General features: G+C 43.9%; 1 protein-coding gene across 1 annotated transcript in view; it reads right to left on the reverse strand.

The window, feature by feature from the left end:
* The window catches only part of IARS2 (isoleucyl-tRNA synthetase 2, mitochondrial), a 381,953-nt gene that overhangs the window by 105,986 nt on the left and 256,396 nt on the right, over positions 1 to 19,571 (reverse strand). The window contains exon 15 of the mRNA XM_069233870.1: positions 8,847 to 8,955. Coding sequence (XP_069089971.1) covers positions 8,847 to 8,955 — 109 coding nt within the window. The remainder of the gene's footprint in view (positions 1 to 8,846; positions 8,956 to 19,571) is intronic.

Consider the following 19,571-nt stretch of genomic DNA (forward strand, 5'->3'; position numbering starts at 1 on the left):
TCGCTATCCCGATGGGGCCCATCCTTTAATACAAGGAGGGTAAGGATTCATCCTCTGAATTGAGAGGAGTCGTTTGATTTATATTTCACTGTGTGATACACTGCACATTAGGGTTTCTCACCGGGATGAGCTCACTGTGCACATGGTTATATTTGTATTTTCAGTCTGTTTTTTTGCTCTTTGTAGGTTTTTGTGGTACGAAGAAATCCCGTATTGGGTTATAACATGTGGATTAGGTAAGTTTTTTGGTCCTGACGAATCGCACCGATCTTAACAGACATTTTTTGCGAGAAACATGTTGACCCCGATGATAGAAGTATAGTTAGTTCTGTACTCTAACTCTCCACATTCCCCTAATTCAGGGACTGACAGGTTTTTTTGTTTCTGAGGTTGGACTAGACATTACTTCTAATCCTTACCCACTCTCTGTTTTTAATCATGACAGGGGTCTGGGTTGATTAAATACGATATTTCCAGACCTCTATCCATTTTAATTTTAATTTTCACATACCCATATACCAATCCCACATACTAGCACTCAGCTACTGGCATTCTTTACACTCAAAAGATCTCCGGCAAAAAGCCCCCACGAGGGGCCCGTCAGGCATTGCAGTGCCGGCCTGATTAGGAGCAAAAGCCCGATGATGAAGCATATCACCATTTGGTGAGTGAGGGCTCTTGTTCTAATAAGAGCAGACTCATAGACTCTATTACTTACTGTTTACATTTGTACTAGTCTATTGGCTGGAACTGTGTACTTTTGGTTTTTTGGTATTATGATGGGAGTACGTACACAGGACCAACTTTTCTCTAAACACTCCTGACATATTAGCCCTTCTTTGTTTGTATTCGACTACATACAGTCTCTACCAGTTAAGGTGTTATAGAAGGTAAACTGTTCACCTGAGAAAGACTTCCAACAGCAGATTCCTTACCTTGAAATAGACACCAAAGCAATACTTCCCCAGAGGTGGGCCTGCGAACTGGCTTAAACTAAAATGTTCTGGAGTACCGAACAGGCACAGTGTGTGTGATGACGGACCAGACTGTCAAGGCAATGGTGTTTGGTAAATGTGTGAAAGGATGACCACATAGCAGCCTGACAGATGTCCATGACAGAAGCTCCAAGAACTAACGCAGTAGACGCAACTTTGACTTTGGTGGAATAAGCCTGCAAACCGTCAGGGGGTTGCTTCTGGGCTAATGCATAAAAGATATGTATACATGGTACAATCCACCTGTTTCTGCACTGCTTTCCTCTTCTTTGTTCTGGTGAACCATACATAGAGCTGATCATCCATCTGGTTTTCTTTTGTGCAACGGATATAAAGCACAGTGCCTTATTAGGGTCCACCCGGTGGAGTCTTTCTTTCAATTTCGAGGAGTGAGGTGGAGCAAAGAAAGTCTGAGGTGCGATGGGATGGCCGACATGGAATGGTGACACTACTTTCAGCAGAAAAAAGGCTTGGGTTCAGAGAATTAGTTTGTCTGCGAAGAAGCTGGTGTATGGAGGATGAATAGAAGGAGTCTACAGCTGATGTTATGGTCATCAGGAAGACTGCCTTGATCATCAGAAGTCTGAGAGGACAGCTATGCATGGATTCAAAGGGGGAAACACATCAAAAAGTTAAAACAAAATTAAGCTCCCTTTGGGACACAACAAACGGTTTGGGAGGAAATGTGCTGAAAACCTTTCAGAAATAAGGAGGGTTGATCTGGCAACTGCAAAAAAGCTGAGACAGCGGAATGATACTTCATAACCATGCTCAGAGCAAGGCCTTGCAAACCTAAGTATAAAACAAATAACAGCACCGTGGGCAAGGGTCCAAAATGTGGGTCAGCGTGTTTCTCAGCAGACCAAGCCACAATCTTGTCTCCATGACAGCTGTATACAGTTTTTGTTGATGTGCGCCAGGCTGCCAGAATGGCCTCACAGACTTCAGGAGGGAGATCAAAGACCCTCAAATGTCTCTGCTCAATCTCCAAGCCTGAAGGTCTAGAGTGTGAAGATTTGGGTGCATATCCCTCCCATGTTGTTGCAAAAGGAGATCCTTCCGGAGGGGCAGCCTAATTGGAGGAAAGATGCATATGCTAAGAGGTTCTTGATACTAAGCTCTACTCACCCAATCCAAAGCCACCAGGAGGACTTGTGCCTGGTCTCTTCTTATCTTTTTCAGAACTCAGGGGAGGTGAGAGATGTGCAGAAGGTGTATAGGTTTTCCATATTATAGTCAAGTCAGAATGTATCTTCAAGAGAGACACTTTGGAAACTCCAGCTCACAAATGTGCTGACATTGCATGCTCTTAGCAGTGGCGAACAGGACTAGCCAAGGTTCTCCTCTGTTCTGAAAGATACCTTCAGCCACCTGTGGATGCAGATGCCATTTGTGGCCTGGTAGGCATCGATGGCAGCTAGTCCATCCTGATGTTCAGAGAGCCCACCAGGTGCTGTATGACCAGGAAAAAATCCTGATGTTCCAGCCAGGTTTAGAGGGCACATTGCCTCCTGCCAAAAGTTCCACAATCCCCACATTGCCCTGTTTTTTCTGCAGTACCACATGGTTGTAGTGTTGTCCATGAAAGCCTAAACCAGCCTTTCCTTGATGGATGGGAGGAAGGCTTTCAATCTAAATAGTTTCACTCTCAACTACAACAAGTTGATGTGAACCTGAGGCTCTTCGGGAGACCAGAGGCCTCTGAGCTACCCACCATCCCAGAAGCAACGAATCAGTCACCACTGTCAGCTCTGGGTAGAGACAGGAAAGGGGTCTGCCACTGACACAATCGCGGTCTGTTAGCTACCACTGCAGGTCTTGTGCAGTCTCCTTCGACATCTAGACCGATTTAGAGAGATTCCACTAGTGTTGTGCCCACTGGGACTTCAGTTCCTACTTGAGTCTGCATATGCCAATAAGTGTGCTTCACCAGCAGAATGCATGAGGTCATCGGGCCTAGCAGTCTCAGCGTAATCGAGGTCTGAGGTTGAAACATCAGGAACACAGCCCAAATGTCATGGACTCTCCCCATCTGGAAGAAAGGCATGGAATTGCACATTGTTCAGAATGGCTCAGATGAAAGAGAACGTCTGAGAAGGAGTAAGGTGTGATAGTTTACCCCAGTAAATGCAGGAGGTCTGCTGTAGTCTGGAGGTGGGTAACGACTGCCTGTGGCATGCCTGCTTTCAGAAGCAAATCGTCAAGCAGGAAAAGACAAATGCCCAGCCTCCACAGATTTGAAGCAACCACCGGCATCACCTTTGTGAACACCTGAGGGGCACTGGTGAGACCAAAGGAAGCACAACAAACTTAAAATGCTCCTGTCCCACTGTGAACCGCAGGTAATGCCAACGGGCCTGCAGGACGGGGATATGAAAATAGGCATCCTGCAGGTCCAACGGTACCATTTAGTCTTCAGAGTCTAAAACAGACGGGACCTTAGCAAGTGCTAGCATCTTGAATTCTTGATTTTTTTCTTTCTCAAGGCATTAAGTGGTGCATATCCAAGATAGGACAGAGGCCTCCATCCTTCTTTGGCACCAGAAAGCAGCGGGAATAGCAAACATGACCTACTTCTGATGACAGCGCAGAGGAGGCAGGGTTTCTGGTGGTGGAAGGGTGTAACCCTCCTGGACTATTCAGAGAACTCACTTGTCTGAAGTTATGGCTTGCCATTACAGGTAGTGCCTGGTTTTGCCTCTAAGAGGGTGCTTGTGTTGTGAGTGCTTATTAAAGAGGTTTGGAGGCTGCAGCTGCTGGAGTGGTGGTGAGCTGGGCACACCTCTGGCCTTGGTTCCAAGGGAACCTGTGGGAGCTGCGTCAGTGGCTATGCAAAAGGTTGAGAAACCGGTTGGCTGTGGTGGCTCTGCTGAAAGGGACACAGCTGCTAGCCCCAACTGTAGCCCCAGATGGAGTGAAAGGAAGAGTAAGGTTGATGATGACCAGGTGGTGTCCATACTCTCCTTGAAGCACTGCAGCACTGAATCAGCCTTCTTACTTACTCAGCTAGGAATAGTGGCAGAGTGCCTCCAATGAAGCAATGGCCCCTGCCCGCATCTGAAGGCGAACTTCAATGAGAGTCTGCCATCGGCAATAGCCTGGTTCTGAATGGCTTGGGCCTTCTCTGAGACTGGAGGCAACACCTGCACAACTGAGTCCCACACAGTGTGGCTATATTGGCCCTAGAGTCAGTCAAGGTTCACCACTGCAGTGCAAATCTGGCAGAAGAGGAAATCTCTTTCCAAAGCCTCTTGGATTCCCTAACCAGGGAACGCACCCAGGTTCATTCTGAATGTTGAGGCCTGTACCACCAGGCTCTCAGTAGTGGGGTGCTGGGCAAGGAAACCTGGGTCACAAAGAACAGGGCAGTGGCAATCATCCTGTGCACTTGAGTGCCCATGCAGGGCTCGTATCAGGGCCCTGAGCAAGACATCAGAGAGGGCTTGATTGAAGGGCAGTAGGAATTCTGAGTGGGGGTACTCCCAACTGAAGCACCTCTATCAAAACATTGGTCTTGACCTCCACAGAGGCCAACCGGAAGCCAAAGACATCAGCCAACCTCCTCACCACCATAGCAAAGGAAACCCCAACCTCCGTTAGCCACACAAGGAGGAGAGACCAGGTCAGTGTCTGGTGAGGTGTCCGGACCATCTTCATACCAGCTGCCTTCATCCAATTGGGTCAGAGGGTCTTCTTTGGGAGCAGAGTAACCATAAGGATCCTCAGATCCAACCCAGTCAAACTCCCCACAGGGCCTGTCAAGGAAAGGAGGCACTATCTCCGACCTGGGTTATCGCTGGAGTCCGGGCGGCGTGGGTATCTACGTCGAATAACACCAATCCGGCTCTGTGCCTGAGTCGGGAATGACTATGGGCTCAGAGCCACAGGACTAAAACGTGAAAAAGGTTGTGGGTTCACAGCTGGAGTGTGTCCTGATTAGGGAACCGATCTTGAGTGCCTGACTGACACCAAGTGCAAACATGATGATAATCCAGTGTGGGCACCTCCCAGACCCATGGGGTCTGAGGGCACTCCAAAGCACTCTGCATGACAACATATGAGGTGCATAGCCTCATAAAACCTGCTGAGAAGCACAGGGTTCACTCTGCTCCAGGAAACCCAGGGCGGTGGGGAGTGGACTCAGGGTCAGTTTCTGCGGGTGGAGTGCTGGAGCGGGGCCACTACTTTATGGCATCGCCCCAAAGTCTCATCCAAGGACTTCGACATAGGTGGTGAAGTCAAAGAGTGATTCAACTGCTTCAATTTCTAGTGCTTGTAGGACTTACCTGATGACTACTTCAACCATGAGATGACCTACGAGAATGATTCAGAGTAGGCTAAGGACCTTACACGCAGCTGGGGCCTGGAGCAGTGGCAAGTTTTCCAATGTTGGCCCCACCAGGAGCACTGTCTCACGAATTGCCTTAAGATTCATGGTGCAGAAGTTGAGACAGTTCAGGCACCACAGACAAACCAGATGGTGGTCCATCATAGACATTTGCTGGTGACAGGCACCACTTTGGTTATAACCCACTGGCTTATTAGGGGACATCCCTAGCACATTGTTAACAGAAAGCTAAAAAAACACTGACATAAGTGTTGAAGAATGTGGCTAATAATTGACCACATTAGCTCTACCGAATCCACACTGTTGGTGCGGAAAGATGAGAACTTGTGTGTGCGCTGGTGTGGCATCTATATAGGCACTATGCACGCCACACCTGGTACAAAGGATGCAGAGCCATTGAATGCCACCTACCAACACACAGGGGTAATGCTAAATATTTTCCAGATCCAGCCTGAGTTCTGGAGAATATTTTAAGGTAAGGAATCTAGGGCTAGAAATCAAATATGAGAATATTCACTTTGGAGAGTGCAACATCTACCACCACTTCTTGGCACTAAGAAGTGAAAACCAAAAAAATCAAGGATAGTACTTCAGTAGAGAGGGTAGCTGAAAAGTTAAGTAATGATAAACCTACTAGTGAGTAAAGTAGGCCTAGCTGGTCAGATAAAACCATTAGCGCAAACATAACAGGCTGTGCTTTGAATGTGATAACATTGAACAGGTGCTTTACCTTGACAGCGCTCTGCGCCTGTTATCAGGCAATGTTCTTTTGACAATTTGCAAGTTGACAAAAACAACTGAAGATGAATCTGCGAACTGACTGAAAGTTAGATAGTAGAGGATATGAACCTTCTCGTCTTGGGTAGAGCATTGACCAAAAGATGACATTGTCCTAGGGACAGCTCTGTCACAAGTAACTAACGCTTCAATTCTGCTGGTGTTTAGTTAACAACAGTTTGTCTGCATTCAATCACCAAGTGACATGAGACAATAACATTAACTGTTGCCACCCAGCCTAAGACCAGTAGGTTCAGGTACTAGGCTGTAGGGCTCTTGTCCCTTACCTGTCACTGCTGTGTGGAGAAGTGGGGCACAATGGTTAGAGCGGCAGACCCTGATGCAGAGATCTGGTTTGGGACCAGGGTTCAATTCCCACCTCGGTGGGTCTTGGGCTCAATTCCCTTGGACCAGATAATTCTCGCCTCTGTGCCTATTCTAATTAATGAGTCCCACTCTGTAACTCTGGGCAATAGCTTGCTTAATCTCCACAACGGCCCTCACAGTGCTTGGATGCCTGGCTTCACCCTGGGGCTGTCCAGGAGTGGGTGCCTCACAGGGAAAAACCAGGAGGGGTTCCACAGCGGTATGCGTACAGCACCTTGAGACCCTAACGGGTGAGTAGTGCACTATACAAGTGCGAAGTTTACAGTTTACTGCTCATCCATTCCCCCAGCTTTTGCACGACTTATCCTGATACGCTTCAGTAGTGATCCAATTCATCCATTTGTGAATTGGTAACAAAAGGATTACTGCAATTCTTTGGCAAATATGGGGACAAACTGGATATTTTAAATTCTATGCTTCTGCGATAAGTACCCCTAACCCTATGTGCACATTAAAGCAGTGAACTACGCTGTTCCTTTATAATTCCATGAGTTTAAATGCTATATATAAAATATTTCCATTAAGTAACATTGCTTTTCATTTACAAATATGGTTAAAATCTATGTCTAATAGAAATATTTCCAAATGATATCTGGCTTCTCCGAACTCTAATACAGGAATTATAAATTATGCAAATATAGTGTTTTTTTCAGCACATCAATGTTCTTATTCTGCTTTTTAAATGAAAGCCGCAGTTTCTTCCCTGATATCCCACACTGCATGTCTGTTGGGGGCCAACGCTGTGAGGGAAGCATATAGCCTGCTTTTCTGTACATGATCCTTCTTATTATCTTTGTGAGGGTTTTAAAGGAGCTTGCAGCTCCACTAGCTATTTGTAAAAATGGTCTGTGTACAGAGATATTGGGTAGAAAAAATCCCAAAATGATCTAAAAATAGTAACCGTTACTAAAGAATCTGAGTGTTCCCACCAATGGTGTTAAAAAGAAATCCAAAGGATGGAGTCAGGTAGACCAGTAGTTAGATCCACTGATAAACAAGGAGTGGAGTCAGAAATTATGCCTGGGGCGCAGCAAATGAGTGAAGAAAGATCTGAACGGTGGAAAGGTCACTTACTGCAGGGAGACACAGATTTAATTTATATTATTTACCAATTTGTGATAGCATGCCTTCACCATGACGTGTTGGTGTGTGGGACAGACAACATGGACATAAAAAAATAACTCGCAAATAGTAATGCAGTATACATCAGAATATAGCAAACTTTAAATCAGTAACACTGTGGGAGCATCCTTTGAGTTAGTTAAGAGTGGAATGCAGAAAAGGTGCCCTTTATCTGGTTGCTGACCACTAGGGTAGGAGAAGACAGACCACGGCTCTGCAGGGGCAGCATTTCTACAGGATGGCTGAGAAAAGTTTAACCATCTTTTGAGATGTCTTGAATGCAGGTGTTTGAGGTACAGAGTGGTTCTGCTCCAAAGACCTTTTAGGCCTGCTGATGTAAGTGATTGGACGTTTAAATATGGGGATGGTGTAGAAGAATGACTTTGCAAGCAAGACATTCAATTTTGAATGTGGTCTTCGCTTCGATGGGGAAACAATGTCATTTTGTCATTTTTTGAGGATGGGTAAGATTGTATAATTTTCCATTTGTTGACGAAGAAAGTGTTGTTAAATGTAGTACTGTCCTGATATGGATCAGTGAGGATAACAGAATACTCACAAGGATAACAATTCCAGAGGCCAGACAAGACTACAATAAGAGCAGAGTTATAATTATGTAGCATTTGTGTTTTCAAGAAAATCAAGAAAGCAATGCGAGAAAAGAAGGATGGCTCTGAATAAGACTCCATTTTATTAGCATTTTCCTGGAAAAAACCTTTGGAAAACGTAATCTAATTGTTTATCACTGACAATGTGCTTTTCTGTTCAAACAGTTTCCTTTTGTTTAGAATTGAACTTATCCACAATATCAACGTGAGTTGGGGTATTTATTTTTCATATTTCAGTGAGATCTCTAGTAATTTCACTAACTTCGGTGTATTTTAAAAGCGACCAGCACCATAGATATCAAGATCCATTGACATCAGGTAACTGCCATCCAAACTGTAACCAAGCCAGCAGGTCTCAGTGCTCCAGTGGGGCAGCTACTATCTTGTGCAACTCAGCGCTGGTATCTTGCATAATTACTAGCTCTTATTTTGCCATAGATTCAGGTCCTTTCCCTTTTGTTCTTACATCAGTTTCTGAGGGATTTTGGTTATTCGGCTACCTCTTTATAAAAGGATTACACTTTGCTGGTAAGAAAGACTTATCTTATATTGGAATGTTACAACATGGATTAAGCATATAGTGATATTTTGTTGCAGCGACTCGCTTACCCATATGGTGCATTTTTTCTTGTTGCAACACTGGTAAGCAAGGAAGACTGAAACCAACCACCAAGTTGATCTTTGCCTTCCATGTACACATCAGCTGTTTGGTCTGCATCTTAAAGAAACAAGAGAAAGAAACACAATTTAAACATCAAAACATCAAAAATGTGATTTACAAGTGTAAAAAGTCACAACTATGCGAATAGTCTCACATTGTCCACTTACAGAAACATTTACAATAGTCACAAATTCAAATTATCCAGCCAGACTGACCAACAGAAGAAAACTCTGAAACCATCTCTTAAGAACTAATAATTGATGTAATTGTTAAGACAAACCAATATTGTGTATCACCGCTCAAAGGGAAAGACATTACTCTTAAACCAAAATATAACATCTGCGAGCTCACTGTCTATAAAGAACTTGATAAAACACTTATTTTTATCTCTCTCTAGCACAGGTGATACCATCTGTAAGTGCTGTAAGTAACAGATTTGAGCAATTTCATGGTACTTAGATTATCAAACTGTAAAGATGAGAGTTGGCTTCACAGGGATTCAAGCTCACAACTTGCAGGTCACACACAGATAGTGCTTTGAATGCTTTCTGAAAATAGCAAAAGGATAAAGTGCTTGCAGCATGCATCTGCATGAAACAATACAACTGTTAAGAACTTTGATACCCTGCATCAATTCCATCCTCAGAAGAGTCTAGACTGTTGACAAATCAAGCAGTCATTTTAACAAAGCGAAGTGTGTAAAAGGATAGCATCTACTGAGGTGGATTTAAACACTTGTGCTGAGGTGCAGAATGGTTTGAACTACTCCATAATATTAATTATCTATTGTTCACATAAGATTTCATCAACTGCCCACAAAGCAACTCGAATGAACGCAAGGCACTAAGTCAAGAAGACCATGAAAGATTAGGACAGATTCCTTCTATTAGCATGGCCCAAAAAGACAACGCAGCAGAATCTTCAAGCAAATGTTTTTCAAAAATATCCAAAGAAGTATTAGAGACAACCTTTTTCTCAACGGGTTGGAATATGTTAACAAGCAACAGACACCTCAGAAGCAAAATTTGTGTGGAGACCAAGGTGGCTGAATGAACAGCTTAGCAATACTCCTCTACAATGGTGATTACAATCAGCTAAATTAGTTTAGAAGAATATGTATTGGAGATTTTAATACTGATTCCGTAATGAATTTGCTGCTGTTTTCTTGGTGGTAGCTGGTTCCACATACTATGTCCATTCTCTGACCTGTTCCTACACAGATGTAGATACAGCTGTCCTGGCTCAAGAAACTGGTAAGTAGGGCACAACTTGTGCTGCGTTGACTAGAGGATTTAAGCGGTAGAGGAGGAAGGCCTGAAAGTTCCGCAGGCAAGCACTGAGGGATGACATCTGACGTAGTGTCATGCAAATCTAGGATCTCATTCTGGGCCTGAGGAATATGCAAAAATAACAAGGTGATGAATGAAATGCTTCGATTAAGCTCATCCACTGGCAATCGCTTGGGGATGCACCCCAATCCATTGTTTTTTTTTGCCACCCCAGCCATATGCAAATCAGTCGTGACCATGCTCCTTATGGGAATAGTAAACCTCCAAACTGCTGAGCCAGGTCTTCCCTGGGTAAGAAACAAGCATCCTGGGACCAGTTTAGGGGTATCATCCCTCATCAGCCCCTTCGAATCCAGTGGAACAGTGAGTCTGGGATCCACGTCCGGGCATACCCAATGCAGGTAGGGCAGTAAAGTCAAAAACAACAAGGTAATGGGTGGAATGCTTGAATATATCTGAGCCACTGGCTGCATCCCAATCCATCATTTTTCAAGCCCTGAGGAACAGGTCCACTGGGAACACTGTTTCACTCTAGGGTAGGGAGGACGAGTCTTTCTTTGGGGGACAGTGGGTGTTAGCTGGAGCCAAAAAGTGGCTGAGCATGCTAAGATGTAGAAGATGCCTCTACAGTGGGCTGCTGGAGGGTGTTATGGCCATCATGACCTACTGTCCCATGCTGAGATGGTCAAGTACCATTGTAGCCATTCTCTTCCTCAGGGTATATAGGATGAGCCTATAGCCGCAGATTAGTGCATCATTTCTAGCCAATGTGCAGGGCTGACTTCAGTAAGATGTTCAGATGAAATTCTGGCATGAACAGAGGGGGCAAGAAATGCTGCAAACTTAGACAAACTGACTAAGCTGCTTGCGAGAGCACTATATTATAAAGCAATTGGTGGGTGAGGAGTACCTTCTGTTAGAGCACATACATTAAGGAGCCGAGTGAAGAGGGAATGTAAACCACTAACTGGGAGGAATCATGACTGCAGGAAATCCGCCTATTGTACGTGGTCACCTTGTATTTTTTTTGCATTTTGGTAAACCCTATGTTTTTGCTGTCATTTGAACTCCGTGCACTTTACCCATGCCATCAAGTAGTAATGTGCCTGTGCTGCCATAATTAGGGGGTCAGACCGCCAGGGTCACAGTGGTGGTCGGACTGCTGCCAATGTGGCAGTTAGACAGCCACATTACGACCGTGGCAGTAGCAAAAAGGTCAGCCCGCCAGCACTGCCAGTTTTCCTCCACAGGAGGGACTGGAGGTGCTGGCAGTCCAAATCTGCCAGGGCAGCTGTGATGCCTTCTCGGCCAGTGGTTACATGGCAGTAGCACAGCCATATAACTGCTGGTGGAGACGGGGTGCAGGGCCCCCCCCTGGCCAGCCCCGTCACGAAGTTCTGAACATCATGACGTGTTTGGTGCACCATATGCACCTGGTAGGCCATTTCCCACTAGGCCAGCAGGCAGAAAGCCCATTTCCACCTGCTGACTCAGCAGGAAACTCTTAATGGGTCCTGTGGGAAGGCGGCCAAAATGGTGGCAACCTGACTGTCGGGACTTCGGCGGATGGCCTTTTCCGTCCACCGAAGTCGCTATCGACCCCTTGTCTTTTACTTATTTTACACAGTGTTGGTAATTTCTGATTTATCAAGTTACTTTTATTAGTAAGGATTATGGCTAGCCACAGGATTACCGCTCAGCGGCAGGTTTGCCGGTATGCTTTTAGATTCTTCCGCTGACCTTAATTATGAAGATGACTCTGCATCTAATGCAGAGAAGGAAGTCCAGGAGTCTGTCAGTACATTTTCTGTCAGAGAGGAATCATCTGATGATGAAGTCACTCTCTGTGCGGAGGAAGTGCCTCTTTTAGAGGACACTGGTATACTGATAGTGCACCAAGAGGCATATGGATTGAAGCCTGGGTCTGAAAGGCTTCCCAATGGAAGTGCAGAAATCTGGGTTGCCTCAAACAAGATGCATCCAGCATTGCATGCCTTTATTGGTGTTGCAGGGTGTAGAGTAAATACTGAAAACTTTTTGCCTATAAATTTTTTTCAGTTCTTTATGGACAATGCATTTTTGGATGAGATTGTTGACCAGATTAATTTGTATGCTGAAAAGTATTAGAGATTCAAAAGTGTCAGACTTAAGCCCCCTTCTAGAGCTAGCTTGTGGACTGCCACAAATCTGGATGAGTTGAAGAAGTTTTTAACTTTTTTGATGGACTTGGTAAGGAAGCAGTCACTATCTTCATATTAGTCTACTAGACCCTTGATGACAATGGCTAAATTTCCTGCAACCATAAGTCGTGATCAGTATTTGCTTCCACTTCAGATGCTCCATTTTGATAATGCTTCAGCATTGCCATAAGATCACCCTGATTGTGACCATCTTTTTAAGATTCGGCCTGTCCTTGATCACTTTGTAGATTGATTTTCAGAGATCTGTGTTCCAGGGAAAGAAGTAGCTGTGAATGAGTCTTTGGTCCTGTTCAAGGGCCGTTTAGTTTTTAGTTAGTACATTCCTAGCAAGAGGGCACATTATGGAATTAATATGTATATGCGGTCAGAGTAGTACTATATATGTCTATAATTTCAAGGTGTATACTGGTAGGGATTCCATTAATGACCTGTTTGTCCGAAACACTTTCAGAGTTATTGAGAAAATTGTGTGGGAACTTGGTGGAGGACTTTTTACCAAAGGTTACTATTTATACGTAGATAACTTCTACACTGGTGTGCAATTGTTCAGGGAATTGTTCAAAGTGGACACTGTTGCTTGTGGCACAATCTGCCGTAACTGTAAAGGTTACCCTAAAGAGCTTGTATGTAAAAAGCTTCAGAGGGGGCAGTGTAGGGCCTTGCATAGTAAAGAACGTTGAAGTGTGAAATTTTCAGACAGGAGAGATGTCCAAATGCGGACAACCATTCATGACGAAAGTACTTTAACTGTGACTGTTTGTCAAACGTGTGCATTTTACACTACAATAAGCACATTGGTGGTGCTGACAGAGTAGATCAAAGGTTGGAGTCTTTCACTGCTTTGTGTAAGACTTACATTTGGTATAAGAAGTTGGCTATCCATTTATCAACCTTCTATGCTTTTGTTATGTTCAAGGATTGTTCTCCAGATTCAAAGATAAAATTTGTTTAGTTTCATCAGTCTGTGATAGGCACCTTTGTTGAAGTGAACCAGGCAAGTGTTCCTAGAATTGGAGTGGTGGAGGATGTGGCTAGATTAAAAGATTGCCACTTTCTTGATTACATTCCTACCACGCTCACAAAAAACTATCCCAGTAGGCAATGTAGAGTCTGTGTCCAAAGAGGTATGCAGAAGAAGAGTTGTATGGGCTGCTCTCAGTATCCTTCCAATCCTGGGCTATGTGTGCCTGCATGTTTTAGATTGTACCACACGCAACAGTTATTGCGAGAAACCGTGCACGTAAAAGTGAACTGACGGGTCTGTATCGTTATATATTTTTTGTTAAGATCTCACGGTTGGCACCACTGTGATGTATTTAGTTAGAGCTGCTGTGTTTGTAGGTGTAGTTATACATTGACTTCCAATTGGTTTGTTTTTTGTTAAAAACAAATGTGATGGTGGTGGGTGTGGACTAGTGCTTGGGTGCCGGTGTGCGTGGACTGGTGCTTGACAGGTGGTATAGGTGGACTGGCGTTTGGCTGGCAGCGTGTGTGGACTGGCACTTGGCTGGTGGTGTGCATGGACTGGCACTTGCCAGGTGGTGTGTGTGGACTGGCGTGTGTGTGGACTGGCATGTGCATGGACTGGCGCTTGGTTGGCGGTGTGAATGAACTGGCACTTGGCTGGTGGTGTGCATGAGCTGGCATTTGGCTGGTGGTGTGTGAGTAGTGACTTGCTGCTGGTCACTACACACACTGCTAGCTAAACACCAGTCCACAGACTCCGTCAGCCACCAGACAGTGTGACTGCTGTGTTAATTATGTGGGCGTATGAAAGTGATGGGCCCTTGAATGACTCTTGTTGTTGATGTGAGTGTTATAATGCGCTGGGCCCGTGGCTGGTGGTGTGAATGGTCTTGTTTGTGTCATGTATGAAAGGTGTGTGAACGGCCTGTAAAACATTTGGTGCCTTATTGCAGCATGACACCTCTTGAGCTGCGAGTCGTTGGTTCAGTTTTTTGACCTCTCAGTTATTAACAGTGCATTTCATTTTTGTGAAATCTCTTGTTAAAAAAAATTGATATTTTGAACCTTCACTCACCCTTGTGCCAAATCCATCAAGTATGTGTGTGTCCTTGAGAAATAAATAGTTGGGAAGTACCATTTGTCTTTTCTGTCTTTCTCCGCCAGGGTGCACATTGTTTCCAAGGGAAACCCACCAACTCATGAAGTTTACGTTAACTAGACACCCAGTGGAGTACAGGGTGGTGTACCTCTCGTGGATCCTGACAAGTTATCTTACACAGAATGCCTGTAAACCTCAAAATATGACTAAAATTGCACGTTTTCTTTGCATTTCTGTGCCATATGCCTCCACAATCAGAAGGAAACCACAAAATTCATACCACTCAGTGGTTCACCACTTGTCCCACTAAAAATGTTGCCCCACTTATGTGACTGGGTGTAGTCCCGGCCAGTGGTGTAACTAAACTTGAGGGGGGCCCCCGGCACAGTACATGGAAGTGGCCCTACCTGGACTCTAGCAGAAACTCTCAGGGTACGTTACTGTGCTGAGGGGAACCCTTGAGTTCAGGCTCCCCCCGCACCACAGAGGTTGCGGGGGCCTCTGTTATGCCACTGGTTCCCATGAAAGGAACAGATCAAACTAACATCAATGGGAGCCCTCACAAAGGGACCCTCCTTGACTTTGGTTTGATTTGTTCTGGTGCTGGTTCTAGGCCCACACAAGTGATGTACCATTTTTACCAGGAGACTTCGGGGACTGATGGGTGGAAGGAAGTTTGTAGCTCCTCATCTATTCTAGAACTTTCTACCACAGAAATGTGAGGAAAATGTATTTCTTTAGTCAAAGTTTGAGGTTTTCAATGGATTCTAGGTAACAAAACATGGTCAGTGCCACGCAAGTCAGCCCACCCTGGATACCCCTAGGTGTCTAGTTTTAAAAAACGTACAGGTTTGCTAGGATTCCCCTAGGTGTAGCTGAGCTAGGATCCAAAATCTAGAGATACCCACATTGGAAAAAGGGGGTCAGCTTTGGGTGAGAAAAGTGCTGCGTCAATGTTGCCTTTTGGGCAGTTTCTGGTTGCAGGCACTAGGTCTACCCACACAAGTGAGGTACCATTGTTATCGGGTGACTTGGAGGAGCATAGAATAGTGTAAGATTTATCATTACCAACTGGATGATCTAGCATGGAAGGGGTTAAGCATGGTCGAATTGGCATATTCCCAATTAGCATATTTAACTTATTTTTAAGTCTCCAGTATAAGGTACAAGATGTACCCAGGGTCTGCAACAAAAATGTCACTAGTGCAATTGTAGCACCTATTGTGTCATCCACTAAGGTCATAGTGTAAAATATAGCTTCAGGCCTACCACTGTAGCCTGATTCTGGCAGTTTAAACACTGCAATTCAACCTGTCAAAATAAACCATTTTGACAGGTAAAAAAAACATCCCTTTAAAATATCAATGAGTCATCAATAAGACCTTGTTGCCTACAAGGCAGGGTGCATGGTATTTAAAGCAAGACATGTAGAAATGTAATGCGAACATGCCCTTATAGTGACAAGCACCCAAAAGTTATTTTTCATTGCAGAGGCATAAAGGTCCTATGTAGAAAAAAAGAGGACATACTAAAAATCCAAATACTGTATCTGAGGAAAGTGACTAGCTAGAAAAATATTAACACAGCTATATTTATTTAGTGTTAAAAATCCAATTCAATGGTGAAGTCAGACTTTTAATAAATATTGGGGGAAGTTTACCTTTTCACTGCCGGAAGTACCTGGAGGCTAACTTTGCATTTGTACTTCCGGTTCTGCCAGCATAATATTAAGTAGCATTTCAATAGGTATGAAAGGTTGTGAAGTGCTTCCCTGGAGCAAACAACAGGCTGACCTGAATGGGCAGAGATGACTCCTTTGAACCTGACAGAGTATGAAGGGTGAGGTTGTGAGCATCCTTTTTAACAGTGCCATATCCTGCATGAATGTCCAATCCTGGTTGACAGGCGTTTTGAGTTTTACATAGACCACTGGGGCGCACATGAAAGGAAGGAAAAAAATGATGCCAAAATAATTCTTCTGTATCCCCAGTCTTGTTGCTAGACAAATCCTACATTTGTTCTACCAGACTTTTTACCCACACACAAACATACCCCTGTGCACAGGTTTAGAACGTCCAAAGAGTTTTGGCATTTTTTAAAATGCTTAAAGTGGATAGAGTTGGCCCCAGGAACTTTATGTCATTATGATTAGGGCATGTCTAGGCGTCATTCCAACCCACAATCTCATGCCAGGCATATTGTGGCACCTCAGGGCACCCACTTCAGAACACCTGGGCCTGAGGAAGATCAGAAGGGGGCTAAACCTTCCGTCTGTGACCTCGCCTGCTTTCTTTTGTATCCAGGACGAAGAAGTGCATTCCAAGAGTCATAAAGGTGACCATCTGTTAATGCTACAGGGCCACAACAAGCTACAAGAGACCTTTTCCTGCAACTATCCAGCTCGCCAGTAGCAAATGGACTTGGACTGACCCCTGCTGTTTGGCTTTTGCTTTTAAGTGTCTCCCCTGAGATCCTGGCAAGGCATTCAAAGTGTACGCCTGTGGTGGATTGGGACTTAAAGGACTAAAGTCAGAAGGTAAAATATTTGGTCACGATGAACCTGGTTGGTGTTTTTCGACCCAAACTTTGTGGTGGTCAGTGTCAAATTACCCCTCGGTTCTGGTCTATCATGGCATTGACCAATATGGGCACTTATGTTTCTTGGAGCTTTTCATACTTAGAACTTCGAAAATTCATATCTCCAGTTCCCCTTATTGGATTTTTGTCATTTTCACGTCATTTTGCTAATTAACGTTTCAGTTTTCCTCTATTTTTCTAATTCAGTTTGAGATTGTTATTGTGTTAAGTTTCAAAGTTATTACTGTTTTGTTATTGTATAAACCCTTAACACATTTCCCTAAGTTAAGCCTATCTGCTCTGTGCCATAGCAACTGGGGGTGAGATTAAGTTAATTTAGTGACTTTAATGGTTCACTCTGGCAAGTTTGTGGATATTACTTGAAGCGGGTAGTCACCTACCCAAATAATAAATGAATTCCTTACAATGATAGAAATCGGCCCACTAAATAGTTGTGTTGGTGAAATGACATCCACCTATTTCAATTATTACAATTTAGTACAAGAGGGGAAGAGATTTTCTGTAAACTGTGGCAGGATACAATTTTTGATGCCAACAATTAATAACTTAGGGTGATTAAGGAAATGGTAAAGAACGTATCAGGGAGGGCTCATCTCCTGGGCAATTATTAGGTTCCAGAATAAACTCAATGGCCACTTGTACTTTTCAGCATTCATAAAGACTGCTGGAAGGATTCTATTTTTGATCAAGAATACAGTTTAATTTAATATTAGCAAACATTATTCAGGTATAATTGGTGAATATATCGGCATTGCTAGGATACTCAAGTATAGAGATGTACTAAAGTTGTACACCACAAATATTGATGATGCTCACTGTGCCACAGGATTTAAGCTAGCCTGGCTGATGAAGAGGGATACCATGAAACAGGGTCCAGGATGCCTGTTTCCCAGTCAAGGGAGGACCTGGCCTGGCAGTTCGGGCTGGACTGTTCCCATCAGGATCAAGAGTGATTTGCATATGGATGGGTTCGAAATGGGGTGACGTGGCAAGCAAAGTAACAATGGATTAAACCCAGATCTGTGACTAGGGGTGAGTGAGTGAAAAGTTTCAACACTCCGTCCATCATTTCATTTTGTGATGTTGCAACATTCAATACTACACACGAGAGTGAAATTACATGAGAATTTTAACAATTACATTTTCTGACTAGGAACCCTGAACTGCCTCATGGGCCGATGTTTACTGCTGTCTAGATAAGTTGTAGTGAACGTAGGAAGGTAATCAGGTTCTCATTACAAGTATCCCTAGCCCTGAGTTACCGAATCAGCAGCTTAAATCTTTGGGTAAAAGGGAACAGATCTGCAGTGTGCCTGTGGATGTTATCATTTGGATGAGTCTAGTAACTGCTGCTGTCAGCCCCATCAGAATTCAGTGGCCAATCATAATGAGCACCTGAATGTGGCTGCTCAATATATTTTGATAGAAACTTGGCAAACTCACTAACCCCATGAAGAGGAGAACTCCTACAAACCACAGGTTAACCACTCTTACCCAACAGCATATTTATGTTTTAGTATAGAGTCAGTGAAGCTTAGGATTGTAGCCTCCAAGCACATATAGTGATCTTTATTTAGTAAATGACCACTACTGAGTGAAATACATACAGCAAGATCTAGAGAAATAATTACCAAGAGCAGTCTCCAATCCATTGTTACAAGCCACAGAATTTGTTCGGATCTGAGAAAGGAGATATCATCCTTTTTTTAGAGGAAAGAAAAGATGCAAAAGTGAGGTTCAGGAAGGACTATAATGCCACCATCTGAGTGATAATGCCTTTTAAAAGGTGAATAAGAAAGACCTTTGGCCATAAAATATGAAAAATAAAAGGTCAAACATGGAAAGTACAAAGATGATTTGCAACTTGAGGCATGTACAGACAAAATACATCAATAAGGAGAGTGCTCTGGGGCACCTGGGAGGGTGAAGCAGGCATTTTTATGAGGCCCACATTGATAAAGACCATTGTGACAGAAACGCTGTGGGCAGAGCTGGTATCATGGAACAAGATGGTAGTCACAAGTAGTCAGGTGAAGACCGAGGTGGTAGTCATATTTTTACGAGGCACTTTAAAGCCAACAACTTTGAGTAGATCCTGCACAAACGTGGAGGATGCTTTATTTTGGAGGATACTTCCTTCTGCAACTGACAACAGAGCAGAAGGATGGACCAGGTTCACTTATCACAGAGCAAGAATTAAAGTGAGCTATTTAACAGACGGCAAAGACAAAACATCAAGAAGGGTTAGCTTCCAGTAGCTTTCTATTAATGTTTGCACAGTTTATGTTTCTTTTTTGTAGGGAGAATACAATGGGATGCTAAAGTTAGAGTGGTGCCCAGGGTCGATGCTATCATACTTTTGAGACTAAAACCAAATAAAGACTGACACATTTTGACTGCTGTCACTGAATGGGCAGACATCAAAATGTTCAGTAAATTGTACAAGAGTAACCTAAGGGCCATAATACCAGTCTTAACATACTTAGGCTGTTTTCTGTAATAGTTAAGGTTAGGACCAAC

The sequence above is a fragment of the Pleurodeles waltl genome, chromosome 5 (genome assembly GCF_031143425.1).
Source record: "Pleurodeles waltl isolate 20211129_DDA chromosome 5, aPleWal1.hap1.20221129, whole genome shotgun sequence".
NCBI lineage: Eukaryota > Metazoa > Chordata > Amphibia > Caudata > Salamandridae > Pleurodeles > Pleurodeles waltl.